The sequence below is a fragment of the Anolis sagrei genome, chromosome 1, assembly GCF_037176765.1.
Source record: "Anolis sagrei isolate rAnoSag1 chromosome 1, rAnoSag1.mat, whole genome shotgun sequence".
Lineage (NCBI taxonomy): Eukaryota > Metazoa > Chordata > Lepidosauria > Squamata > Dactyloidae > Anolis > Anolis sagrei.
In genome coordinates, this window is record NC_090021.1 from 61,265,990 (window position 1) to 61,293,839 (window position 27,850).

General features: G+C 39.3%; 1 protein-coding gene across 1 annotated transcript; it reads right to left on the bottom strand.

The window, feature by feature from the left end:
- Positions 1-1,562: 1,562 nt before the first annotated feature.
- On the bottom strand, positions 1,563-26,245 carry ABCB10 (ATP binding cassette subfamily B member 10). The gene is made up of 13 exons (XM_060753807.2): positions 25,858-26,245; positions 21,960-22,160; positions 21,418-21,620; positions 19,704-19,838; positions 17,224-17,370; positions 15,192-15,327; positions 11,265-11,360; positions 9,146-9,355; positions 7,312-7,391; positions 6,579-6,759; positions 6,021-6,064; positions 3,893-3,927; positions 1,563-2,163 (listed from the first exon to the last, which is right to left on the bottom strand). The coding sequence occupies exons 1-13, from the start codon at positions 26,144-26,146 to the stop codon at positions 1,902-1,904; spliced, it is 2,019 nt and encodes a 672-aa protein (XP_060609790.2). The 5' UTR covers positions 26,147-26,245; the 3' UTR covers positions 1,563-1,901.
- Positions 26,246-27,850: the final 1,605 nt, after the last annotated feature.

A 27,850-nucleotide genomic window follows, 5' to 3' on the forward strand; every position in this document is an offset into this window, starting at 1 on the left:
ATGGCAAAATTTGTTCAGAAGAAATTTAACACTGGCTTCCTCTGAGACTGAGGCCCCTTTTACACTGCCATATAAGATCCAGTGTAGACTCATAATCCAGTTCAAAGCAGATGTGGATGATCTTCTTTGATAATCTGGATTATGTGGCAGTGTAGAGGGGGCCTGAGAATGGGATTTGATGGTGGTTATGCAGAGCTTTCCCAACTGTGCATCGAAACTATTGCTGTGTCCACTGACCTGTTGTGTAGGTGTGTCACGGATGTAGGAAAAAAAACCTTGAGTTTATGTGAAATAAGCAATAAATCCTATACACACACACACACATGCAAGGTTTTCGTAGGAAATGTTGGCAAACATTTCCTAAAGTTTGATAATAATTTCATAATACTTACATGATAACTTAATGAGGTTCAATACTGAGGAGTATTATTGGTGTAAGGTCACACAGTGAATTGCCTTGGTTGAGCGGGGCAGAACAATAGGCAGAGCACTCAAACCACTAAACTACACTGGCTCTTATCCTGGAAAAACCGCTTTTTGAGTGCAAATCTTGTCAATAAATTATTTAAAAATGAGATTACTTTCAACTAAATTATAATGATGACCTCAGTACTAAGGGGCCAAACTAGACAGGCTAAGCCTCTTGGGGCTGCAGAAAGGTATTTAGCACCTCAATTTTCAAGTAAGGTATAATAATGATTAAGATTGTTGTTGTGTGTCTTCAAGTCATTTCAGACTTAGGGCGACCACAGAGATTCCTTGTCAAGATTTATTCAAAGGAGATTTGCCTTTGCCGTCCTCTGAGAGAGTGTGATTTGCCTAAAGTCACCTAGAGCCATTGTCCAAGGTTCAAACCACTACACCAGGCTTTTTGAATTCTGAATTCCTTCCCTCTCTTTTTTTCTACCTCTTCTTTCTCCCTTTCTTACTCTTCCTCCTTCCCTGATTCCTACTTACATTTCTTTCTTCCCTTTCTCTCTCCCTCCTCCTCTTTTTCCTACCTCTCTTTTTCTCCTTTTCTTTTTCTCCATCCCTCCTTTCTACCTTCCCAGGGGTGCAAGGAGTGCCAGGAGTGGTGAAGTAAAGTGGTGGGCAGAAGGGAAAGTGGCAGGAACCAGGAGCAGGGAAAGCGGCTGGCTGGCATGACCTTTATCAAGTCAAATCATAGGTCCACTTAACTCACTGAGAATGGTAATAGTCTTTATAGTATCTGATAAAGATTTAGCCCAGATTTGATGGCCAAAATTTTTTGTAATCTACTATAGTAGGAATTGAACCTGGGCCCTTCAGCATACAGATTGCTTTCTTTCTTAAGCTCAGAACAGACATCCCAATACTGTGTGTGATGAGGAAAATTTCAAAACCACAGTAGGGATTTAATTCTAATGACTTGGGTTCTATTGCAGAAGACTTGCAAATCCAGTAGAGGAATTTTTTAAATGTTTGCTTTTTAAAACAAAAGCAGTTTCAGAATGTAAGAGTTAAAAGAGCCCCCCTTTTCTGTAAGCAAAACGCTCTCTGAACTGATCTCTATCTTTTCAATACAATGACTTTAAACAAAATACCAGAATTACACATTTAATTTATCACCATCTTAAATGGAAAAAGAATGTGCTTCCACGCCGTCAGGTTTAAAAAAATAGTAAACATCCATATCCATCAATCAAAGCAGCATAAAAATATTTACATTGTAAAAACAATTTACTGTTTCATATCTTCACAAGAATATAATTATAATTAGATTCTCTGAATAAAAAGTTTAGTACAGCCATGTTTTAAAATACACAGGAAAAATATAAACACATTTATTATACATGAATTGAAACATAATTTAAAATTACTTGGAAATGTGTTACATTTCCATTCTTTATATTATTTCATTTTAAAGTCTTTTTTCTTCTTCAAGATTTTACATTTAATGCAACATTTTCACTGTGCTGGAGAAAAGACTGTTTCTTCATTAATTTGCTGAAGAGTCCATTTGGGTTTGCAAGCAATTTTTCATGTTTCCCACACTCAACAATTCTTCCTTGATCAAGAACTGCAACAGAATTCGCATTCTGAATAGTGGACAGACGATGGGCAATTATGAGAACAGTCCTTCCTTCCATGAGTCGATCTAATGCTTCTTGGACAAGGAATTCGTTTTCAGCATCCAATGCACTAATTCATGAACAAAATGATGAGAAAACATATATTATTGTCCTATATCCCACTTTAGAATAGTTAGCTTACTAGTTTGCTTTCATTTCAGGCTTTTTATAATGTGACAGTATTTTAAGAGTATTACATACATTTCTTTTTAAAAGCAACAACTTTATTTCTGTGTAAAAAATATACCCTTCTGATAAATCAAGTCCCTGATGAAATTCAGGTAAGTGCACATATTTTTAACCTGCAATGTAACATACTTCTTTAGATTATTGTTTCAAATCTGTTGACACTAAGTGAATGAATATTTCTAGATGGAAGTCTCAGTTTATCAGAAAGTCTTCCAAAAGGGAGGTCACTGGAAAGTTATGGAATGTGTAACTTTTTTTTAATCAAAGAAATACACAGACTAAACCTAGTTGCAAAGGCACAGCTTAACACTACCAAAGGCTTGGAAACGCACTGTTCTCACATCAGACTTTTACCAGTCCCAGAGGGCATCTACACTGTAGAATTAATGCAGTTTGACACTACTATAATGGTTAGGGCTTGATGCCATGGAATCATGGGAGCTGCAGCTGGCTGAGGCATCAGTACTATTGGACAGAGATGGCTAAAGCCCTTGTAAAGCTACACCTCCCATGATTATATGGCATTCAGCCAGGCAAGTAGAGCGGTGGTGAATTAGATTAATTTTACAGTGTAGATGCAGCCCTCAAGTCCACCTTGATTCTGACTGGCCCACTTTTCAATTCTGTCAGTTTTGTACACAGATAGTTTGAAAAATGCATCACCAGTCGAAGAAGTTCATTAACTCACTCAAACAATGATCCCTTTCTAAAACTGCCTGACCACCTACAAGTCATCTATCAGGAGCAATCATTTTGTCATAGCAATCACTTAACTCCTTGACAGATAAGAGAACCATGACAGACCCTCCCAAGTACTGTAGATACAGTGGCTAGATTAAACTAAATCTGTTTTCTCCTTGTAAGTGGTTTTCTATATTATAGAATCACAGACAGAAACCTTGTTCTTAATATTTTAACAATGTTTCTTACCTCTCACACAAAAATAATACCCACTTACAGTTGTTCATGGTGAGTTTAGTACTTCGGCATTGTTTGTTTTCCAACTTATTAAATTATATTCAAGGATTTCAACGGAGGCAATATTTTCCTGGGTATCTCATGCTTCCCAGAAAATATTATGCTCAATGGGAACCTTGAACTCTTGCTGCAATGTATTAATGAAGAATATGTAACCTCCTTTGATGCAAATTCACATAGTAAAAAAGTGACAGTATTCAATAGTTAACCGGGCAGGAGCCACCGGTGGCGCAATGAGTTAAATCTTTGTGCTAGCAGGGCTGCTGACCAAAAGGTCGGCAGTTCAAATCCAGGGAGCGGGGTGAGCTTCCATCTGTCAGCTCCAGCTTCCCATGCAGGGACATGAGAGAAGCCTCCCACAGGATGGTAAAACATCCGGGTGTCCCCTGGGCAACTTCCTTGCAGACGGCCAATTCTCTTACATCAGAAGCAACTTTCAGTTTCTCAAGTCACTCCTAACACAAACACACACAAAAGTTAATAGGGCAGCATATTTCAATGACAAGAAAAGACATTATATGGTTTACTACAGAGATGCCAATCCACCCCTACTGTCTTGAACATGGTTGCTTTCCTTTTAAGTAAAATATTTTTCTACTTTGTTATTCTATTGTGTCACTTTTATTACTTACCTTGTTGCTTCATCAAGAAGAAGAATTTTTGGATTCTAGAAAACAAAATTAATGTGGTTTTATATGAACAATATTTTTGGGAGGAAAATTTTAAGATTGCAAATTGGAATGCAAATTAATTTCTATCATCAGGAAGATAAATCTCAGCGTATTGACTATTCATGCAAAAACTGCACTGTGTCGAACCATGTTAATTCGACTGAAACAACAGTGACAGGTGTGCCAATACCGAGAAAACCAACACAATATTGAAAGGGATTGTGGAAGAATGATATTTTCTCAACCACCACGTGAGTTTCTTTGAGGATATTCATTTTTCACTTTGAGGATGATAATGCTATAGCCAATGTCATTCATAACTGGTACTGATCACAGTTTGCAATGTATTTAATTCACTCTTTAGAGGAGAAAAATGTGTTTTGAAACAGATTTTCATGAATAGCTATGCTGAATTCACTTCTTTTAGAGGATTCCGCCCCCCTCCCAAATAAACGTTTCCTCAGGTTTTGCATGTTAACAATGTATGTGTTTATTATTTTCAAATGGTCATGTCATATATTCTCTCTTAAGTTTTTTTGCGTGTACACCCAAATGTGCACAATTAGGTGAAAATGATGAAACCACCTTTTTTTAAATAATGAATTTCTCTAAGGTTTCTCAGCTAGAAATAATGCACAAGTAGTGACTAGGGACAGTTACATTTAGTCTATGTTTAAATAAAATAGGTGTAAAAGAGGCTGCTGCACAACAACTTTAGTAAAATGAAGAATGTGCAAAACAGAAGCATATGCTGCATCTTCTTTTTAAAAAGAAAGAGACAAAAAATCTAAAATTCAACATGATCTTTTTCCTCTCATAAAAGGACAATCCCTGGGTTACAAACAAGATAGGCTCTGTAGGTTTATTCTTGTTAAATGTGTATGTAAGTTGGAGCAGGTACATTTTTAAAGTGTAACTTCAGCCATATATATGGCTGGATTATGTGTTTATATGTGCAAGTTTTGGATAGCATAGGAAAGGGTTAATACACTTGTAACGTTTGTTTTGCTATCTGTGCCTCTGTTCAGGAGATTTCGTCTCACTTTTACCCTGTGACAATTGGATTTTGAAATTTTTGGTTTGTTGTGGAAGCAAGGATTGGTGATAAAGCTTCAGTGGAGACACTTTTTCCCCATGATAACTCTTCCAGGAGTGAATTTCCTTTCCTTGGGGTAGATTTCTCTCACTCCCTGTTATCTCACCCCCATTTGTAACTAGCAGTCGGATGTTTGTAACTCGGAGACTGCTTCTATATAGATACTTGAGGGAAATATCCTACTTAGATGGCATTAGTAACTATTTTGAAATCGTGTTGTTTATTGGTGGTTTTAATATAAATGTTATTGTATTACCGATTTTTAATTTTTTATGCTTTACGTCTAAATTTTATTTTATGTTTATATTTTAATTTAGTTAGGTTAATTTATAGTTAGTTATATATTATTATCTTGTTATTATCTTATGTACAGCATTGAATTTTGCCTTTATAATATTGGAAACTGCTTTGAGTTCCCATAGAGGGAGAAAAGCGGTATATAAATGTATCAAATAAATAAAGAAATTGGGTATTAGGATCTCTCTGAGAAAAATCCTAATATCTGAAAAATGACAATGCTTTACTGTTTGGTATTTGAATATTACCAGGATATGATCACAACTAGATAATACATAGTTGTGTCTTCTACTATGTAAAGTCCAGAGATTTTACTATTAATATGCATGAAAAATAATCAGCAAACTGTAATTAGTGTTACCAAGGAGTTAACTATTGTTCTTAGAGCAACAAGTATAATACTTTTGACATCCTGATTAAAATTACTGGTAGTTACTTAACAGGCCCATTAGAGGCTGCTCTCCACAGAACTGGCTGTTCTAGAAAAGGCTGTAGAGCAGGTTCCTGATTTTTAACTCCTCAGAAAAGGCAGCAGATTGCAAAGAAACACATTCTCTCAATCTATCTCAAACGTGATATTGGTATAACTACAAGATTTCCAATTGAAAAAAATCAACTATGAAAAGATTTTTGACACCTATTTTTCAATATTATTCTCATTAGCTTTTAAAGAGAGAAATGAGCACAAAGGCTTACCTTGAGAAGAGCTCGGGCAATTGCAATTCGTTGCTTTTGTCCACCTGTCAATAAATAGATTAAAATTCTTTTTTAAATATAAAAAAACACTTTCCCCTTTTGTCTTAAGCTTCTAGCTTAAATATTATAGAGATGTTATGCTCTCTGCTAATTTACAGAAAAAGATAAATATTTATAGATAGAACCACAGAATGATGGAGCTGAAAGAGATCCCAGGAGCACCCAGTCAAACCCCATTATGCCAAGCAGAAATAAACAAACAATTCTCAATGAATGGCCATTCAGCCTCTATTGAAAAACCTCCAGAAAAGGAGCTTCCACCACACTCCTAAGCAGCATATTTCATTGCCAAGAAACTCTAATGGTGAGGAAATTTTATCTAATGTTTAGGTGAAATTTCTTTTCCTGTAATATGAATCCATTGTTCTGTTTTCTTTCTAGAGCATCGGAAAACAAGCTTGCCTTCTTCTTAATGTAACATTCTTCCATATAGTTTAACATATCATCATGTGAAAGCATTAATCACATAAACATATTTTCAAAATGGCAACCTCTTACCTGAAAGAAGAATTCCTTTTTCGCCAACTAAAGTATCGAATCCTTTTGGAAAATTTTGGATAAAGCTAAAAGCATTTGCAATCTCAGCAACTTTTTCAATTTCTTCCATAGTAACTGCAGAGGGGTCCTCCGCACCATAGGCAATGTTTTCAGCGATAGAGCATGAGAACAGAATAGGTTCCTAGTATGTGTGAAAGCACAGTGAATCATCACAATATATAGTTAGGGAGTTCAAATACATGCAACAAACAGGATGAAAAAGTAAACACAATATTCTTAAGTACAGGCTTATCTGTTCAAGTATGACTTTCAAGAGATGGAATTCAATTTTTTTTTTTGGTCTTGTCAGGAGCGACCTGAGAAACTGCAAGTCGCTTCTGGTGTGAGAGAATTGGCCGTCTGCAAGGACGTTGCCCAGGGGACGCCCGGATGATTTGATGTTTTATCATCCTTGTGGGAGGCTTCTCTCATGTCCCCGTATGAGGAGCTGGAGCTGGAGCTCATCTGCCTCTCCCCGGATTCGAACCTGTGACCTGTTGGTCTTCAGTCCTGCTGGCACAGGGGTTTAACCCACTGCGCCACCGGGGGCTCCTGGAATTCAAATTGATAATACAAAAAAGGCCCTCCAGTGTTCCCAAAAGTTTGTCCAGTGCTTAGAATGGACAAACTCGTATAAAGAGAAAAATGAATGAGAATAAATACTACAATGAAGAAACACAACTTATCTTCTTACCTGACTTACTGTTCCAATTTTAGTCCTGAACCAGAGTGGATTTAGTTGACGAATATCAACACCATCAACAGTGACCACTCCTTTAAAAAGTTAAAAGGATCTTGTTAGGTAAAATTTCAGATTCCAAATTTTCAGAGGAAAGAAAGAACAGGAAATACAGAACGTAAAACAAATCTACAGATACAAGTGTTGAAGTCCTTCATACATTTTTGTATTTCCAGAAAAGAGAATATATTACTTTGCAGCAATGTGAACAACTTCTACAGAGGTCTCTATTTAATATGATTCAGAGAAATATGTGTCATATCCAACAGCCATATTTACGTGAGTCTAGTGTGCCATCAAATGTAATAAACACCTCAATCTTGAGGTGCTCATTCAAAAAAAAGAAGAAGAAGGAAGGAAGGAAGGAAGGAAGGAAGGAAGGAAGGAAGGAAGGAGAAGCAGCACCCTTCTGCCAAGCAGAGGCTGTTAAGTTTGAGGAGGAGAACAGGGCTTGGAGAGGGAAGGGGCACCCATTTCTTTGCCTCAACTGAGAGACGGAGAACGGGGCTTGGGGAGGGTAGCCACTGCTCTCCCATCAGGCTGAGGCTGGTGAGTTTCCTAGGTTTAGCCTGATGGAGGGGTACAGGCACCTTTAGGAATGCAATTCTATGTGCCATCGAATGTAATGCACACCTCCATTTTGGCACAGCAATTAAGCCAAAAACATGTGCAATACATCTGAGATAATGTAGTAATGTATAGGGCTGCAGGGATAGTACATCTCACAAGAATACACAGAACTCATATTATCACTTGAAATGTACCCCCTGAGAATGTGTAAAAATACAACTTGAGCCTAATATGTATCTATGAACCTTCTTCATACAATCCTTCCTTATTCTAAACAGAATAGAGCTTAATCTAAGGTAAAGGTTAAGGTTTCTACTGACATTAAGACTAGTGTCCGACTCTGGGAGGTGGTGCTCATCTCCATTTCTAAGCCGAAGAGCCAGCATTGTCCGTAGATGCCTCCCACATCATGTGGCCAGCATGACTACATGGAGCGCTGTTACCTTCCTGCCGAAGCAGTACCTATTGATCTACTCACATTTGCATGTTTACAAACTGCTAGGCTGGCAGAAGCTGGGGCTAACAGCAAGAGCTCACCCCTCTCCCTGGATTCAAACTGCCAACCTTTCGCTCTGCAAGTTCAGCAGCTCAGTGGTTTAACCTGCTGTGACACCAGGGGGGCTGAGTTTTCTCTATCTCTTAAAAAATAAAATACTGGTTATTGACCCTCTTTATGAGGTGCTGCTCCTTCCCCATCACCCTAGCACTGCATTTTCCCTCAGTAGTCGCTTGTCAGTAGCCTTGAGCAAATACACAAAACTCCTACAACTTGACATTTGGAATTCACTGTGGAACAGAGATAGATGAGGAAATGGTTTGCTCTCTCTCAGGAGGAAAGTTCTACTCAAGCAGCATGAATTTAAATGGTCAGGCTCCACCTACACTGACCATTTCATGCCGTTCAATGCATGCTGCTTGAGTAGAAATAGCATCAAATTGCAGTGGCCAGACAACAAAGCTGCCTTGAATATCTATTAGGAGAAAGATGGGATAGAAATAAAGATAAATATGATATCTTTCACAAAAGCACTCAAAAGAAAGTCCTTTATGTGCACCAGTGCTTTGTGGTTTATGTAGTCACCATCCATCCAGACCTCAAACTGGTTCCAGAATGTCCTATGTAATAATCTGTACTGCAAAGCAACTATTTTTAATACAGTTTTGAAACAGCATTGTATGTTCAGTGTGGATGGCCCCAATATTACATACAAATTCTTACCTGAGACAGGATCATAAAGCCTAAGCAGAAGAGACACAACAGTAGATTTGCCAGAGCCGCTCGGGCCAACCAAGGCCATGACAGAGCCCGCTGGGATGGAAAGGGTAAAGTCTTGAAAAATTAAAGTTTCTGGTCGAGTTGGATAGGCAAACTGGATATTTTTGAACTCCAGAGCACCTTTGAAAGCATCCTGGTTTAATACAATGCCCTCTAAATGGGGTGGGGGAGGTGGGGGTGGGAAGAGAGACAAGAAAAGGAACTTTCAAAGATATCCACATATAAATACATTTTGAATGAAGAAAGACCCATTTGTCCAAGTAGCCTTCATAGTAGTACCTTGACTGTGCTATGTTCAGTGACATCATTAACAAGCCAAAAGGTTTGCTTTCTGACTAGATAGTGTCTTATAGATCTGGGTCTGGTTGTATCTTCAAGCTGTTTTTGACATATCACAGGCTTTTCTGAGGCTGAGGGTATGTGGCTTGCCCAGAATCACTTAGTGGGTTTACATCGCCAAGTGGGGATTCAAACCCAGAGTCATATTCCAATGTTCAAATTATTATACCATGCTGGTTCTCAACCTATTTTCGTAGAGTTGTTATGATAAAATGTAGGGGAGAATTATGGGCGCTACTTCATGTTCCATCCCTTCAAATGGGGTTGGCAGACCTAAAGAGATTGTGGGACCCACTGCTTAAATGCTAGGGAAGACAGGGGAATAGTCGTTCATTCTTCTGTATCATTGCCACACTTGCATTTCAATTGCATACATACCCTTGTTTGCTGACATACACTTGAAATAAAACAATTTACATTGCCCTGTTTGCTGTGCCTCCTGCTCTATAATTACTGCATGTTTTTCAAAAAAAATCAGGAAGATATAATTGCACAATATATAATGCCCAATAATGCAATTAAGCAATTCTGTACTTCTGCTTTAATGCAACTGCGCTCTCCAGGAATTCCCTACTCAGTTCAGAAAGATGAAAATACAAGGGCTATGCAAACCCCTTTTCTGTTTTTTTCTGTTTTGTGTTTTCCCACAAAACAATACTTCCCTGTTTCTGCTTTTGTATATCACTATTAAATTTTTTGTGTATTTTAGAAAAATTACTCTAAAAAACCTATCATTTCTTTGGGAAACCTAACTTTAAAAAGACTACATCTATACTATGCTATTTCACTATTCCTCTTCTTAAAAATTAATGTAACAAAATTCTGGGGGTGAATGTACTGTGGTTGTCTTGAGAATTACCATGGGATCCCAATGGAAGTAGTCTGGAGTTTCCCTAGAGATCCCTGGGGAATACCTAAGTAAGGAGCACTGAAATCATATCCATGGCATGCCCACTATGTTCCCAATATGGTAGCCAAGCAAAATGAGACTATCAGCACTAAATCATAGTGCGATTGGGGTTTGTTTTGATTATTTCTATTGGGAAAAGAACTGATTGTTAAATGTCCCAACAGTGGTCCAATACAGAATAGCATCAAGAAAACTACAATGTCATGCAATAAGATATAGTTAAAGATGACACTAACACAATCCAATTGTGGTATAGCAGTGGAAAGCGTCTAAGTTCTACTGTGCTAAGCAGGTGTATTCAGCAGCAAAAATGAAATTGCAGCTTTTACCTTTGAACACCTCATTCCAATTTTATTCTAGATCACTTTGGGAAAACTTTAGTCTCCAGATATTTGAGATTACGATTCCCACAATCATTACATGTTAACTTAGTTGGCTGGTACTAATGGGAGGTGAAGTCCAAAACACCAGGAGGGTAAAAAGTGCCCTGATCTACATAATAAAAAAATTTCTCTGGAATTTCTTAGTGTTTTGGACTTGTGTTGCAAAAACATTTTTTCTCCATCCTTTTGTTCGTATGCATACCAATCTACTGAGGCTACCTCTTCATTTATGTGATTATCTATTAAGTACCATAAATAATTTTGCTCGGTTCTGCTGCATCAGACTAATATGGCTATCTATACATCTGCAATGATTCATAAGATATTCAAATTTAAGCAAAATATTTATTGCTTTCTGATTTAAAGTGTCTATGGCTATACCATGTCAGCTTAAGCAAGTGCAAAACTTTAATGAAAACAGAGAGCATACCATTAAATGGAAGTCCTGGCTTTCGATCAATGAGTTCCCAGAGACGCCCTCCTGCACCCAATCCTTTCATTAGTTCAGAATAGAAAGAGCTTAAACCTAAAAAAGAAAACTTATTGTTATGCATGAATAATGTAGAATATATACTTGGACTTGAAAGATGCACTATTAATTACCCATTCCAATGTTCCCTGTCAACACACAGCTTGAAAAACAAGTTCTGTACATTTTACAGAATAAACTCTTTTAATGCATTTTAAAACAGTAGATTATAAAAAAAGAACATTCTTGACAGGAACAATTCATGTAATGGGGCAATGGCCTCCCTCTCCCAGTTCAAGAGAGTAAGTGCACCCCAAGACTGCAGATGATTGCATGTAGTACAGAGTTGCTTCACCCCCTCTCCTTTAAGTAAAAGGCACTTTTGACATGGCTGGCAATACTTCAGACATGATGGAGGAAATCTTCCTTGTGATCACCTGAACTTTTGATCCATGTAGTTTGAAAGGCTAGATGTATTATTTTCACTCTACACTTGTAGTGTTAAAGGTGATTGATTTTCTCTTAGAGCAATGATTCTCAACCTATGGGTCTTCAGACGTTTTGACCTTCAACTCCCAGAAATCCTAACAGCTGGTAAACTGGTTGCGATTTCTGGGAGTTGTAGGCCAAAACACCTGGAGACCCACCTGTCGAAAACCACTGTCCTAGAGCAACCATAAAGGAGGCAACTACAACTTACTATAAATAGATGAACTACACAAGAGACAACAGGAGTAGAACAGTGTGCATTTCCACAGTCCTGAAGTCAAGCACAGTTCTAATACAAAGATAAATGCAGCCGACCCTCTGTATCCACAGGTTCTGTATTCCATGGATTCAAACATCTGCAGTTCAAAAATATTAGAAAAAAAATCCAAAAAGCAAATGTTGATTTTGCCACACACTGAACACTGATACGTAAGCACACCCTGCTGTTTCACAGATCCTCAGGTTCTCTTTGGTACTCGTCGTATGCCATTTTATATAAAGAACTCCATCTTGCTGAGCCACTGTACATAATAAGGATAGATTTTCATATCCACTGGAGGTCTTGGAACTAAACTCCAACAGATACCAGTGTAGATATGGGTGTATATGCGAATAAATATATAGTAAAAATATATAGTAAATATATAAAAAAGGATACATAATCAATCTTAAAGGTGGAGAAACAGCTACAAGGAGTCGATAAAGGAATAAAACAGAATGGAGCTTCACAATGGAAAGCGCAGAGAAGGGTGACAAAATCATGGGCATGTTGATAAAAGCTGTAATGAACTCTTTAAAATAGCATCTCAGTGTAATTTGTAGAGACTCTCCACTTGACACAGGGGCACCTTAGCAGATGCACTCTTCTCATAGCTGGGTTGCTTTGCCGAAAGGAGAGGCCCGGCCCGGCGGGAAGGTGTGTGACTTTTGATCCTTCCTCTCCTCCTCTCTCAGCACAGAGACCCAGCTGGGTTGATGTGCCGAAAGGGGAGGAAGCGCGCGCAGCTGGTAGAAGCCCTACAAAGGACTTCTTTCAGCTTCACGCCTTTCCGCCAGGACCCTCACTCGAGTATATGATGAGGGGGCCTTTTTCAGCTGGGTTGCTGGGCTGAGAGGAGAGGAGAAGCTGCATGCCTTCTTCTTCTTTCCACCTACAGAGCAAGTTTACTGTTTTTCTTTGAAATAAATATTTAAAAAACATTTCACCTACTGATGCCTCAATTAATGGAATTTTATTGTTATCTATTTTTATTTTGAAATTTATCAGTAGCTGCTACATTTCCCACCCTAGGCAATAACGAGGCATTAACTGGGGCATCATCTCTTTGAAGCACCTATTTTTGTCCCACTGAAAGCCTGTAAGTCAAACACAATAGGCAAGTTTTTCATACACTGCAAAACTGATTTTCCAGCTATGAAAAGAATGAGTGTGACACAAGAAGACCATTATAATTTTTTTAAGTTAAAATGAATGAGTTGTTCTGAGCATGCATATTAAGATTGTTTTATGGTTTTAATAACTGTTTTGATATTTAATGATGTACTGTTTTTAATATGATTTATGTTTAAAGTGTGGTTTTACTATTGTAGTTGTAAGGCATTGAATTTTTGCCATTATCTATGTGTAAAGCGCTTTGAGTCTCCCTAGGGGTGAGAAAAGTGGTATATAAATACTGTAAATAAATAAATAATAATAAATATTTCATAAAGATAATGGTAAGCAAAAACTTATTCTGATCCCTAATTCCGAATGCAATATATATCCATGTTAAAGCATTACCTTATAAGAAAAGATGATAACTTTTTGTGCACTGGGCATTTTAAAGGCTTTTAAAATAGTAATACAAATGTATACACCCATTAGTGTTTAGAGATCAGGCTATACATAAGAGAAAGAAATATTTTTGAAATACGCCAGCTTTGGAGAGTTTCCTGGATCTCATCTTATGTTCATAATGTCCCTTTTTTCTAATCAATGAATGTACATAGCACATTCAACAAATGCTATTTCTCATCACTTTCAAGTTTTCTCCACATCATTTGCTAGATAAATAACCAAGGAAATGAGTTTGGATCAATTCACTCACAGTGCACACTTGCGGAGTGGTCTGATTTAATCTGGCTTGTGCATTGTTTGTGGAAACACTGAGTTGCCAAGCATATTTTGAGTGGATTACTTTCTGATACATGTTACATCTGTTATTTGAACTCACCTTATCTGTAGTACAGCAGTAAAGATAACAAAAATGCATCTGAAAGCCCTATTTATTTTCCCAGTCAAGTTTTCAAACATGCATTATCCTAATTAAGTGGCTGCATAGAGTCTACCTTCCACAAGGGCTGGTTCCAGGCATATCCCTTGCTTTCATATCAGTTATGAATATATTTGCAACTGATAAAAGCACTACCATGCTAATCTTGCTGTTCCATAAAACTGTTTAAAGAAGTAAAGATTTTCCCTGACATTAAGTCTAGTCGTGTCTGACTCTGGGGGTTGGTGCTCATCTCCATTTCTAAGCCAAAGAGCCATTGTTGTCTGTAGACACCTCCATGGTCATGTGGCCAGCATGACTGAATGGGGCACCATTACCTTCCCAAAGAAGCCATGCCTACTGATCTACTCACATTTGCATGTTTTCAAACTGCTAGGTTGGCAGAATCTGGGCCTAACAGCAGGAGCTCACCCTGCTCCCTGGATTTGAACCACCAAACTTTCAGTCAGCAAGTTCAGCAGCTCAGCGGTTTAACCTGCTGCACCACCATAAAATTGTTACAGATCATTATTATTATATAGACCAAAGTGTGCAGGCCAGTGTTGCTGTACTGGACAGTAATGATAAAATATATAAAGTTATATCTTTTATTAGGCATAATTCTGTTAGTAAAGTTTAACAAAAGCCTTTTAATTATGTAATTCTGTTAGTTAGAAATATAATTATTCTGCAACTATATAGCTGGGCTAAGCATATCATAAGCCAAAAAGTATTAAAAGTCCTCACCAAAAAATTAAAGGAAGGTGAATTCTGCCTTTTGCAACCTTTTAAGATTTGTACACCCTTTTTTAAATAATCTGTACTTCCCTGTGTAGTATTTATCAATTGCCCAATTTATTTTCCTAGTGATAAAGAGGGACAGAGAACTATGCATAGAAACACTGTTTGGCTGATCTTTTGAGGCTTTATGTTTGTACATCTTTAATATTTACAACCAGAGGAACAATAACTTATTTAACTTTGCTGACTTTCTGTACTGAAATCATAGTGTTCACACACTCATGATCTTTACCAGGTAATTGATACACTTAAAAATACCTTTAGTGCTTCAAGAGCCACTCATACCAGTTACTTTCAAGGGCTTTAAAATATTTTTGTTATCAAGTATACATTTTATGATGCATACCTCCAATACTTATGCCAACCCAGAAGGCATACATTAAGAAAGAAGACAGTTCACCAATAGTCATGTGGGCACTGCCCATCAGTAATCCTCCTTTGTATAAAACAGAGAGCACAATCAAATTCCCAGAGAGCCCAGTCTGAGGAGGAAGAAAAGAAAAAAATGCTGAAAGAGTAACATGTATTTCAATACAATCCTTCAAGCTGCATCTTCTAAAATGCTGTCATTTTTTAAAAAAATAAAAATAATTATGCTCCAAAGTCTATCCCCCATCTATTATACCGTATATACTCGCGTATAAGCCAAGTTTCTCAATCCCCTTTTTATTTTATATACCCTTGGCTTATACTCAAGTCAGTTATTTATTATTTTACTGGGTTGCTATTATTACTATTATTATTACATTTACATTACTTTATTATTATTATCACATTTATTATTTTACTCTATTATTATTGTTGTGATTATTACATTTATTATTTCACTCTATTATTACTGTTATTATTACATTTCCATTATTTTACTCTATTATTATTATTTTATTACATTTGTTATTTTACTCTATTATTATTGGAAGGATACGTAAGCACATTTACACTGAAGATTAGAATAATGATTTAATCAGAGTTGGATTAAATCATTAATCTTAAATTACAGTTTTATGTAAATATTCAAATATGGAAATATGAAAATATGCCTCAATTAATGTAATTTGATTGGTATCTATTTTTATTTTGAAATTTACCAGTAGCTACTGCATTTCCCATCCTTGACTTATACTTGAGTCAATACATTTTCCATTTTTTGTGGTAAATGTAGGTGCCTTGGCTTATATTTATAATATAATATATTGTATGCATATCTTGTAAGACACTCTGAGTCCCCTTCGGGGTGAGAAGGGTGGCATATAAATACCACAAATAAATAAATAAATATTTGGGTTGGCTTATACTCAAGTATGTATGGTAACTTGGAAAAGCAACCTAAGGGAATGTCTGAAGGCAGCAACACTTTCATCACTGTTCTTTTGAGCACAACAGTCTACATCAGGAAGAAACACATTTACTTCTGAGAGATCTGGATTTTATTTTTGGTCTTATCTTAAGCTTCAAAGGATAGCTAAATAAACATAAGCCCCCAAAGCGCTCTAGTTCTGTGCTTCTCAAGTTAACTGGTATGGTGGGCCAGCAACTATAGCCCTGGAATTTTTGCTGAGGAATGGCAGAACTGCTATGGGACCAGCACCAAACCAGGGCACACCATGTGGAATAACACTGCTTAAGCAAAACATATTTCTGCTCACAATCTACTTGTAATTTTCATGTATTTTCCCTACAGCTTTGCCCTGGTACACATCTAGTTGAAGGTTCTCAATGCTCAGGAACTGCTACTCTGATATGCCAGACAAGAGGTGTGAAGAAGAAAGCCAAGGTGGAAATTTCTACAGGAGTAATTATCATGCAAGCAACTGCCTGATTTATTGACCTGGTGACTAATTTATTTGCATTCCCATCAGTTATTAGAGCATAGCTCTTGCAAGCATTTTTTGATTAAATGTTTTTTAAAGAAGTATATCATTAACCTCCAACTAGATTTGAAGAGCAAAAATTTTTGCAACTGCCATAAGAACTGCTTAATGGAAATATTAATACCACATTGGTCCAATTTCTATTTAAAAGGCTCCAATAACCAATCTAAAAATTTACTTATTAATAAGATAAGTTTCCAAAGCAGTTTTGAGAGTTTCTACGGTAGCTACTGGTGAAGAAACTCTCTGATAGGTCTGGATGTGATGACCATAGTAAATACGGACAAGCAAATCCTCAATAACACACACACATTCCATGTTCTGAAGTGTAACTTATACATTTGCAAATAATGTTTTGTAAAGGAACTAATACATTATCTTACAGGGGAAAATTAACATGGCTGTATAGACAACCTAAGAACATTTTAAGAACTCTCAAAGGAAAAAAAATCTCCAGGTGTGTTTCAAAAACACTTTGTGGATTCCTCACCTTCTCCTTATACTTACTGCTCCAAAGAATCCTGCTCGAGCAATGGCTTCCTTATTGGCCAACTGTAGCACATAATCAACTTTGTTCCTATATTTCTCCATTTCATTTAACTCATGTCCAAAAGCTCGAACAGTCCTTAAATTTCCAATCCGTTCTTCTGCTAACTATAAAGAGAAAAAAATTAAGGAAAACTTTCTAATACAGCAGGAATGTTAAGAGTTCTCTCATTGCATTTAAGTTCTCTCATTGCACAACAATGGCATGTCTGAGGTTCTTCATGGTCCAAAGAAAAAGGAATGTTACTTTTAATACAAACTGCATGTTCCTGAATGTTATTTTTAATACAAACTGCTTCTTGTTGCATAGATGTGGGTTTTTAAAATGTGTATCTAAAGATATATTTTAGTTGGGGAGTGGGGTCTCACAAAATGTGCAAAATCTGGAGAAATGTAAAATCAGAACACATAGTTAAATTTCAGTCTATGCATTAATTTAAGTGATCTGGATCAGTTTACCCTGAAATCTGGCGAAATGGATTTCTGCTAAGGGATTTATATAAGATAAAAGGATTTTCCATATGTATGAAAAAGAGACAGTGGTATAATGGCTTGAGCACTGGAATGTGATTTTGAAGACCAGGGTTCGAATCTGCTCTCGGTCATGAAAACCCACTGAGTGACACTAGGCAACTTTGGGCCTTTCCACACAGCCACATAACCCAGAATATCAAGGCAGAAAACCCCACAATATCTGGTTTGACCTGGGATATTTGAGTCCACACTGCCATATATTCCAGTTCAAAGCAGATAATGTGGGATTTTATTTAGCTGTGTGGAAGGGTCTTCAGACACTCTCAGCTCCAGAAAAACCTTAGGAGCACTGTAAATTGATAATACCCTGAAGGCACACAGCAACAACAACAATGGCATGTCTGAGGTTCTTCATGGTCCAAAGAAAAAGGAATGTTACTTTTAATACAAACTGCATGTTCCTGAATGTTATTTTTAATACAAACTGCTTCTTGTTGCATAGATGTGGGTTTTTAAAATGTGTATCTAAAGATATATTTTAGTTGGGGGGTGGGGTCTCACAAAATGTGCAAAATCTGGAGAAATGTAAAATCAGAACACATAGTTAAATTTCAGTCTATGCATTAATTTAAGTGATCTGGATCAGTTTACCCTGAAATGTGGAGAGATCAAATCCTATGTGCTTGCTCAAAAATAAGTTTAATTGAATTCAACGAGGCTTACTTTCAAGCAAACAAGTATAAGACCGTAGCACATGGTCACTTCTGCCCCTTCCCTCCTGACTTTTAGAAAGCTGGTGAAATCTTGGCTTTGGAATATGACATTTGATGATTAAGTCAATAACTCTTGACCACACTGACGGATGGTGATGAATTGTGATTTCACTCTGACGACCTGGCCTTATGTAATTATATGATTGTATTTTAATGTTTTTTATGGATTAGTGTATTATGAGGTTGTGATGTTTTTATACTATTGTCTATGAATCTTCTGTTGTGAACCGGCCTGAGTCCCTCTTCGGAGGTCGAGAAGACCGGGTTATAAAAGCTCTAAATAAATAAATAAATAAATAGTTGTGCAATGACACAAGGCCAGGATAGTGCAAACAACAGGGAGAAAAAACCTTCTTTATCTCACAGTAACAAGAATTAAAAAACAAAACTGAAGTGTTCCACATTTCTGTGCCCCAATGTTTTCTGATTCTTTAACTGAACTTCAACCAGGAAATAGCTAGATACTTGGGAGAATATCTAAATACAGGAGGGTCTTACTGTTATTTTTAAAGAAATTAACATGTTTAGCTTAACGCTCAACAATTTTGTTTTGACATTTGAGCACTCCTTCTGATATGCTGTGTCATATAGTATGTAATTTATTGTTGTGTGTGTTTAAGTCCACTTTTGACTTATGGCAGCCCTAAGTAGATTGATCACAGGATTTTCTAGGCAAGATTTGTTCAGAGGGAGTTTGTCTTTGGCTTCTGGGGCTGAGAGAGTGTAGTCTGCCAAAGGCCAATCAGTTGAGTTCCTATGGCAGAGCCAGGATTCGAACCCTAATTTGCCAATGTCCTAGTCCAACACTCAGACTACTATACCACACTTGCTCAGGTTCTCTTATGTAATTACATAATAATAATAATCTTTATTTATACCCCACCACCATCTCCCTGACGGGGACTCGGGGCAGCTTACCTGAGGCCAAGCCCAACAACACATTACAATAAAATAAAATAAAACCAAGGCATAAAACAATACCACAATAAAATACATAAAACATAAGAATACAGTAAACAATATAAAATACAATAAAAGTCATTCACAATCACAGTGACAGTGAGCAGGCCACATGTACAGGATAAAATACTAAAAATTCAGGGTGAGATAAGAATGAAGCAGATGATTCTTTAATGGCTGTTACTACCCTGCTGTGTTATGTTCTACTTTAAAATAAATGATTTCAGAACCCACCTGCGTAGCATCTGCAAGAGAATCCTGTGTCATTCTAGTAAGTTTTCGTAAATATCTTCCATACAGCACAGCGATAAAAGCCAGAGGTGGCACCACACTCAGAACAAATGTGGCTAGTTTGGGAGATACAAAAAACTGGAAATAAAAAACAATTTAATTTTAACATTTTAGTACAATTAAAGAGATCCTGCTATTTCTATTTACTGGGGTGACAAAAATGTAATGCAGCATAATATGCTTCCAATATTTCACAGGGGTTTTGCAATGCATTTTTCTTTCTCAGTTCTTTACCACCACTAGTAAAGGAGGAGGAGGCAGAGAATATCATGCATGGTTTCCATGGAGCGGAAATGGCTGGTCATCCCAGCTGCCAGCTACAATTTTTTAATTTTTTAAAATCTTTATCTGATTTTGTTTAGATTCTTGTCTGTTTCCCAATGTCTGTAGTGATGCAGTATATCTACTATGTTATTGTTTAATTTTAATAATGTGTTATTATTTTTGATGTAGACGTAGATTTGTTTTTCGGATCTGGGTGGGTTGGTCTTTGTCCAGTCTTTGTCCAGTCTCTATGACATTGATTGTTTGCCGACATTTGTTGTAAACCGCCCTGAGTCCCCTTGGGGAGGTAAGGCGGGATATAAATAAAGTTTTATTATTATTTTACTGTAAGTACTGAAAGTCCTCCGCAATAAAAAGGCAGTGGTGCAGATAAATGTTTCACTCCTTGTTGCTGAATGAGTCCTTTGGAGCCAGACTGCAACTTTTATTACCATTGATCGTATTTGTACTAAAAGTGGAAAGGTTACAGCTCTAAACACAGATGCTGCTTAGAGTCATGAACTGAATCCATTCCAAGTTGCATGATACAATTGCATCAGGAGTCACGGACTACTGCCAAAAACGTATGCAATTGTGACTACATGTTTGATGGATTATCTCCCACACATGCTTTGATCTCCACATCACCTGTCATAAGAGGAAATATACTTTCACGCCAACAAATGCATGCATTTTAGAGCAAAGGTCTTTGGATATTAGCACATATTACAATCCTATCTTTAGAGCACAAATTATTTGGATCTGCCTTGGAGGCTACTAAGTCATAGCCTCTGTGTTGCCACTGCTGTTCCAAGCCATATGCAGAGATTCCTGTGAACTCCTGGTCATAATGGGCATCCCAATCATCACAACCATTAAGGGGAGTGGGCAATCCCTCCACCTTCTACCTGGTCATCTCTGTTGATGCCAAAATGAGGTATCTGCAATAATCAGAATCTCACACAGAGTTTTGTGTCTCTGGCAGTGGTTGATATGGGTATGATCCATCCGCTTTTTCTGCACTGATAAACACAGGGAAAGCAAACTCTGGAGTATCCTCCAGCCTGACACAGAACAAAGAATTTTGATAAGCAGTTTAACCCTGGAAAACCCACGCTACTCCCCATAGTCAAACATCATGTGGACAGCCAAAATTCAATTCAGGAGAAGTTTGAATTTTCTTCCTCAAATAGACTGGCTCCTGGTTCAAGCTGTGTTCTCTGTCTACCGAATTACATTGCTCTCCCCAGGCATAATTAAAGACTTTCTTATTATAGTATCTTTGCACAATGGCTTTGCAAGTGGAATACTGAACCCTTTGTCTTATTAACCTAAGTATTTTGGCTCTTTCAATCACAGGAAAGGGGAGAGATAGAAACAAACAGACACGTACCATCATCCCAACTGCAACTGAGGCCTGAGCACCAGCTCTAAGTCCATCAGAAAGGTTTTCAGTGACTGAACGGCCCAAGAGTGTCGTGTCTGAAGACAAGCGATTAATCAACTCTCCAGTGCTGGTTTTATCAAAGAACGCTATCTCTTGTTTCAAGAGAGAAGAGAACATTGTTGCTCTTAGACGTTTCACAATTCGTTGTCCTGCAAGGGTCAAGAGGTATGACAATTTGTTTCAAAAAGGATTTATATATATTAAAAATGAGCTAGCAGTATAACTTGATTTAAATGGCTGCAACAGATCCTGGGAAAATGTGTTGGGCAACATGTGGTTATGAAGAAATAGAAGTTTATAATGTTACAAGATTATGAATAACAATTCTGAAATGCAACAGCAACTGTCCCTAATTAATCTAAATTAATTATTTCTAAAGCAAATAGCAAAACTTAAAATATGGAAGTTTTGGTCTGGAATTTATCTCAGACAGTCATTCTGTTTACTACACAAAAAATTAGATGTTTTGGCATTTTTATCCCAATTACCTGCTGTCTGCATGAGGTAGACACGGGTCGCATTGGCAGCAGCACCACACAAAAATATTCCACTTAACAAGGCACAGAGGTTGGATAGGTTTTCCCCAAAGTCACCACTGGAATTTGTGTAAATGACATCAATAACTTTTCCCAAGAAAAAAGGAGCAGACATAGTAATCACACTGGAAACGGTCAGAAAGCCAACAGCAGCTAGGGAAAACAAAAAACAACTCTTTTAAATAACTTATTATTAGATATACACTTTATATTTACACTGAAAACAAAACAAACATTCAGCTCTTTACACTGAATGTCCATAATCTTCTATTCATGCTTTCAAGAGGGATAGCCTTTTCAATCTGCTGCAACATGTGGTTCCTGACATATTCTCAGCCTCAGAGGAAGGCAAAGGCAAACCTCCTCTGACAAATCTTGCCAAGCAAATCCCTTTGGGGCATCGTCTTAGAATTGCTCTAAGTCAGAAGTGACTTGAAGACACTCAGTTAATTCAAATGTAATTCCCATATTTATTTCCAGAAACGTGTGAGTAAGAATATACACTTAAAAGAGTAAATGAAACTCTTATTGTGGTATGTCTTTACGTGGATGACAGATTATCAGATGCATGAAATATCTTTTGGAGTGGCCAGATAACCACAGAAATGGGTGTAGTGATAAACGGTTGAAGTTGCACATCTGGCTCTTTACTGAAGAAAAGACTCTGGGAAACCCCACCCCATCCCACTGGCAACTAGATAACTTTATCTAGAGCTCCCCAGAGCAGAAGGCAAGTGTTGGAGCACAGGGCAGCTGTGGGACACATGTAGCTCTTCCTTTGGAAACTTTTCAGTTGCCTCTTTCTGACTAATGGAAGGACCAGCCCTGCTGGCAGAGCAAGAAATACTGGACAAGATGGACAAAACAAATCTGTTATGGATAAAAACAGCCTCTTAGTTAATAAGGTTGCTTGATCAGTTTCTTTTTACAAAAATACTGACACCACTGAATCAGGTAGTAGACAACTTCAGGCCTGTGCAAAGTTATGTACCAAGGAGAAAGACAGTGGAGAAGACTTCCATCTTATTCATAACACAACCTCCATATGTTGGAGTATCTATTTAGTGGCTTTTGCATACAGAATGCCATACACATTTGCAATAATAGGCCAAATACACGATCCAATACCCCCAGAAGACAGGAACAGAATTCAAAATGATCTTAACAGATTAGAGATGGGCCAAAATTAACAATATGAAGTTCAATGGGGACAAATGCAAGATACTCCACTTAGATTGAAATGCAAAGATACAGAATGGGGGACTCCTGACTCGACAGCAGTACATGTGAAAAAGATATTGGAGTCCTTGTGGATAACATGTTAAACATGAGCTAACAATGTGATGCTGCAGCTGAAAAAGCCAATGGGATTTTGGCGTGCATAAATAGGAGTATACTGTCTAGATCCAGGGAAGTCATGCTACCCCTCTATTCTGCCTTGGTTAGACAGGCACCACAGTTGAAGAGAGATATTGACAACCTGGAATGTGTTCAGAGGAAGGCAACTAAAATGATCAAGGGTTTGGAGAACAAGCCCTATGAGGAGTGGCTTAAAAAGTTGGGCATGTTTAGCCTGAAGAAGAGAAGACTGAAAGAAGACATGATGGCCATATATAAATATGTGAGGGGAAGTCAAGGCAGAGCGGGTATGTTGTATGATGAGTGCAGTTTAGCACGGCTTTAATGGCCATGGCCCAATGCTATGGAGTCATGGGAGTTGTTATTTTCACAAGGTCTTTAGACTTCTCAGCCAAAGAGTGCTGGTGCCTCACCAAACTACAGCTCCCAGGAATCCACAGCACTGAGCCATGGCAAGTAAAGTGGTGTCAAACTGCATTCCACCTACAGAGCAGACTTAGTGTAGATATGCCAGGCATGAGCTAGAAAGATCATCAAGTTTGCAGATGACACAGAGGACAGGAGCAGAATTCAAAACGATCTTAACAGATTAGAGAGATGGGCCAAAACTAACAAAATGAAGTTCAACAGTGACAAATGCAAGATACATGACCATCAAGTTTGCAGATGACATCAAATTGGGAGGGATAGCCAATACTCCAGAGGACAAGAGCAGAATTCAAAACGATCTTGACAGATTAGAGAGATGGGCCAAAACTAACAAAATGAAGTTCAACAGTGACAAATGCAAGATACTCCACTTAGACAGAAAAAACGAAATGCAAAGATACAGAATGGGGGACGCCTGGCTCAAGAGCAGTATGTGTGAAAAAGATCTTGGAGTCCTTGTGGACAACAAGTTAAACATGAGTCAACAATGTCATGTGGTGGCAAAAAAAGCCAATGGGATTTTGGCCTGCATCAATAGGAGCATAGTGTCTAGATCAGGGGTCCTCAAACTTTTTAAACCGGGGGCCAGTTCACTGTTCCTCAGACTGTTGGAGGGCCGGGCTATAGTTTTTTAAAAAAAAAAATCAATAAAAAAATTCCTATGCACATTGCACGTATCTTATTTTGCTGTGTAGAAGGGCCCTTAGAGGGGGTTCTTTCTAGCTCTCTTTAGGCAGTAATTCCAGGAGCAGAGAATGGGAAATCTGGCAAACCAGAACAAAATCTGGCTACCAGTATTAAAAAAATCTCTAAAATTATAACTGTAAATAAAGAACAACACTCAAACACAAGGGAACTCCAGACAAGAAACTATCAGGGCCAGCTAATCACCTCTCAACAAAGGATTCTCCCTAAAAACTGTCAGGCTATGAAATGGCGATCAAGGTGGCCAATTGAAACATTCATACCTACCTCCAACAGACAAGAGTTCTTTCTCCCACCCTGGATCTTCCACAATTTTCCTAGTTAAAGGTTTTCCTCTGACATGAAGTCCAGTCGTGTCTGACTCTGGGGTGTGGTGCTAATCTGCATTTCTAAGTCGAAGAGCCGGCGTTGTCTGTAGACACCTCCAAGGTCATGTGGCCGGCATGACTGCATGGAGCGCCGGGGCAGCCTCCCTTGGCTGGCTCACGCTGCCCATCGGGCCTGACGGATAGCGTGAGCCAGCCAAGGGAGGGGCACTGTGTGTGGGGGGGGGCGCTCCTCCTCCACGGGCCGGATAAGTGCCCTTGGCGGGCCAGAAGTGGCCCTCGGGCCGCAGTTTGGGGACCCCTGGTCTAGATCTAGGGAAGTAATGCTACCCCTCTATTCCGCCTTGGTTAGACTACACCTGGAATATTGTATCCAATTCTGGGCACCACAACTGAAGAGAGATATTGACAAGCTGGAATGTGTCCAGAGGAGGGTGACTAAAATGACTAAGGATCTGGAGAACAAGCCCTATGACGAGTGCCTTAAAGAGCTGGGCATGTTTGGCCTGAAGAAGAGAAGGATGAGAGGAGAGATTATGAGGGCCAGGGATAAATATGAGAAAGGAAGTCACAGGGAGGAGGGGGCAAGCTTTTTTCTGTTTCCCTGGAGACTAGGACGTGGAACAATGGTTTCAAACTACAAGACAGGGGAGATTCCACCTGAACACGAGGAAGAACTTCCTGACTGTGAGAGCCGTTCAGCAGTGGAACTCTCTGCCCCGGAGTGTGGTGGAGGCTCCTTCTTTGGAAGCTTTTAAACAGAGGCTGGATGGCCATCTGTCAGGGGTGCTTTGAATGAAATATTCCTGCTTCTTGGCAAGGGGTTGGACTGGAAAAAAGATCTTGGACAACAAATTAAACATGAGTCAACAATGTCATGGTGAGAGCTGAAGTCCCAAACACCTGGAAACAGGGCGGAAGTGAGCTTCTCCTCCTCGTCCCTCCAGCAAAGGACAGCTCCTAGGAGAGAGGGAGTGAGCTACGGCATCGCAAAGGGGTCAAGCCGCGTGCGTTCAGGGAAGATGCTTTACCTGCCAGGCGCCCCCTCTCTGGCCGCGCCAAGGCCAGCAACCTCTGGGCATCCGAGGGAGGAGGAGAAGGAGGATGAGGATGAGGAGGAGGAGGAGGCCGGGCCTCGGGGGGATCCTCCGCCTTCTTCGGCGGGGCTGCCCAGGAGGAGGACGAGGCGAGAGGCGGCGAGAAGCAGCCAGAGGCGGCAGGCGAGGCGAGCGCGGCCCATCCTCCGCAGAAGGGCGCCCGAGGCCGGCGCCGCCTCAGGAGCAGCAGCAGCGAAGGCAGGCGCGGGGCCAGGCCCGCCATAGAGAGCGGGGAGGACGAGGAGGCGGACGAGGAGGAGAAAGAGGAGACGGTGGCGGCGCCTCACGGGCTCCAAGGCGGCCGCCCCATGAAGAAGAAGAAGAGGGGGAGGAGAGGCCTCGGTAGGCCCCGCCTGCCGCCCGCTGATAAGGCCCGCTCGCTCCCGCCTTCTTCCTGCCCACCACTCTCGGGAGAGAGCCCCGCAGCGCCCCCTGCCGGCTCCCGGCGTCACTGCTGATGAGGAAGGAAGGAAGAAAAGGCAGCCAGGTCTCCTTGGGAAAGGCTGCACCCACGCCGCCTGTGTCAAACCAAATATGCCTGCCATAGATGCAGGCGAAACGTCAGGAGAGAATGCTTCTGGAACATGGCCATACACCCCGGAAAACCTACAGCAAAGCAGTGAATCCGGCCATGAAAGCCTTCAAAAATTCATCAAATACAGGGTTGTTGTAGGTTTTTTCGGGCTATATGGCCATGTTCTAGAGCAGGGGTCCTCAAACTTTTTAAACAGAGGGCCAGGCCACAGTCCCTCAAACTGTTGGCGGGCCAAATTATAGTTTAAAAAAAACATGAATGAATTCCTATGCACACTGCACATAGCTTATTTGTAGTGCAAATACATTTAAAAACAATACAATAATTAAAATTACGAACAATTTTAACAAATATAAATTTATTAGTATTTCAATGGAAAGTGTGGGCCTGCTTTTGGTTGATGAGATAGGATTGTTGTTATTATTGTGTGCTTTGAAGTAGTTTCATACATAGGTTGACCCTGAGCGAGGGCCGGGTAAATGACCTTGGAGGGCCGCATCCGGCCCCCGGGCCTTAGTTTGAGGACCCCTGTTCTAGAGGCATTATCTCCTGACGTTTCACCTGCATCTATGGCACCTCTGAGGATGCTTGCCATAGATGAAGGCGAATCGTCAGGAGAGAATGCCTCTAGAACATGGTCATATAGCCGGAAGAAACCAACAACAACCCAGTGATTCCAGCCGTGAAAGCCTTCAACAATACTTCAGATACAGTTCCCGAGTTACAAACATCCGGCTTACAAACGACTCGCAGCTAAGAATAGGGACGAGACAACAGGAAGTGAGAGGAATCTACCCCTCGGGAGGGAAATTCACTCTGGGAAGAGTTATTATAATGGGGAAAAGGTGCAACCAGTGGTTCTCAACCTATGGGTCCCCGGGTGTTTTGGCATCAACACCGAAATACAACACTGCCTGAGCTCTGCGAGTGCAGCTTTTTTCCAAATGAAGCAGAGAGTGTTTGAGGACTGGGACATCCATAGGGATACCAAGATGCTTGTCTATAAAGCTATTGTCCTCCCAACCCTGCTATATGCCTGTGAAGCGTGGACTGTCTACAGACGTCACATGCAACTCCTGAAACGATTCCATCAGCGCTGCCTCCGGAAAATCCTGCAAATCTCTTGGGAAGACAAGTGGACAAATGTCAACGTGCTGGAAGAAGCAAAGACCACCAGCATTGAAGTGATGGTCTTCCGCCATCAACTCCGCTGGAATGGCCACGTTGTCTGGATGCCCGATCACCATCTCCCAAAGCAGTTGCTCTACTCTGAACGCAATAATGGAAAACAGAATGTTGGCAGGCAGGAAAAGAGATTGAAAGATGGGCTCAAAGCTAACCTTAAAAACTCTGGCATAGACACTGAGAACTGGGGAGCCCTGGCCTGTGAGC

Bases quoted from the DNA above. Each gene is read 5' to 3' on its own strand.
- ABCB10 (XM_060753807.2), bottom strand. From the start codon at position 26,146: ATGGCGGGCCTGGCCCCGCGCCTGCCTTCGCTGCTGCTGCTCCTGAGG. The intron at 22,161-25,857 runs GTAAAGCATCTT...TGTTTTCCCTAG, and splicing joins AGAGAGGGGGCGCCTGGCAG to CTGCTGTTGGCTTTCTGACC. The intron at 19,839-21,417 runs GTACGTGTCTGT...TTTTATTTCCAG, and splicing joins CAGTTGCAGTTGGGATGATG to TTTTTTGTATCTCCCAAACT.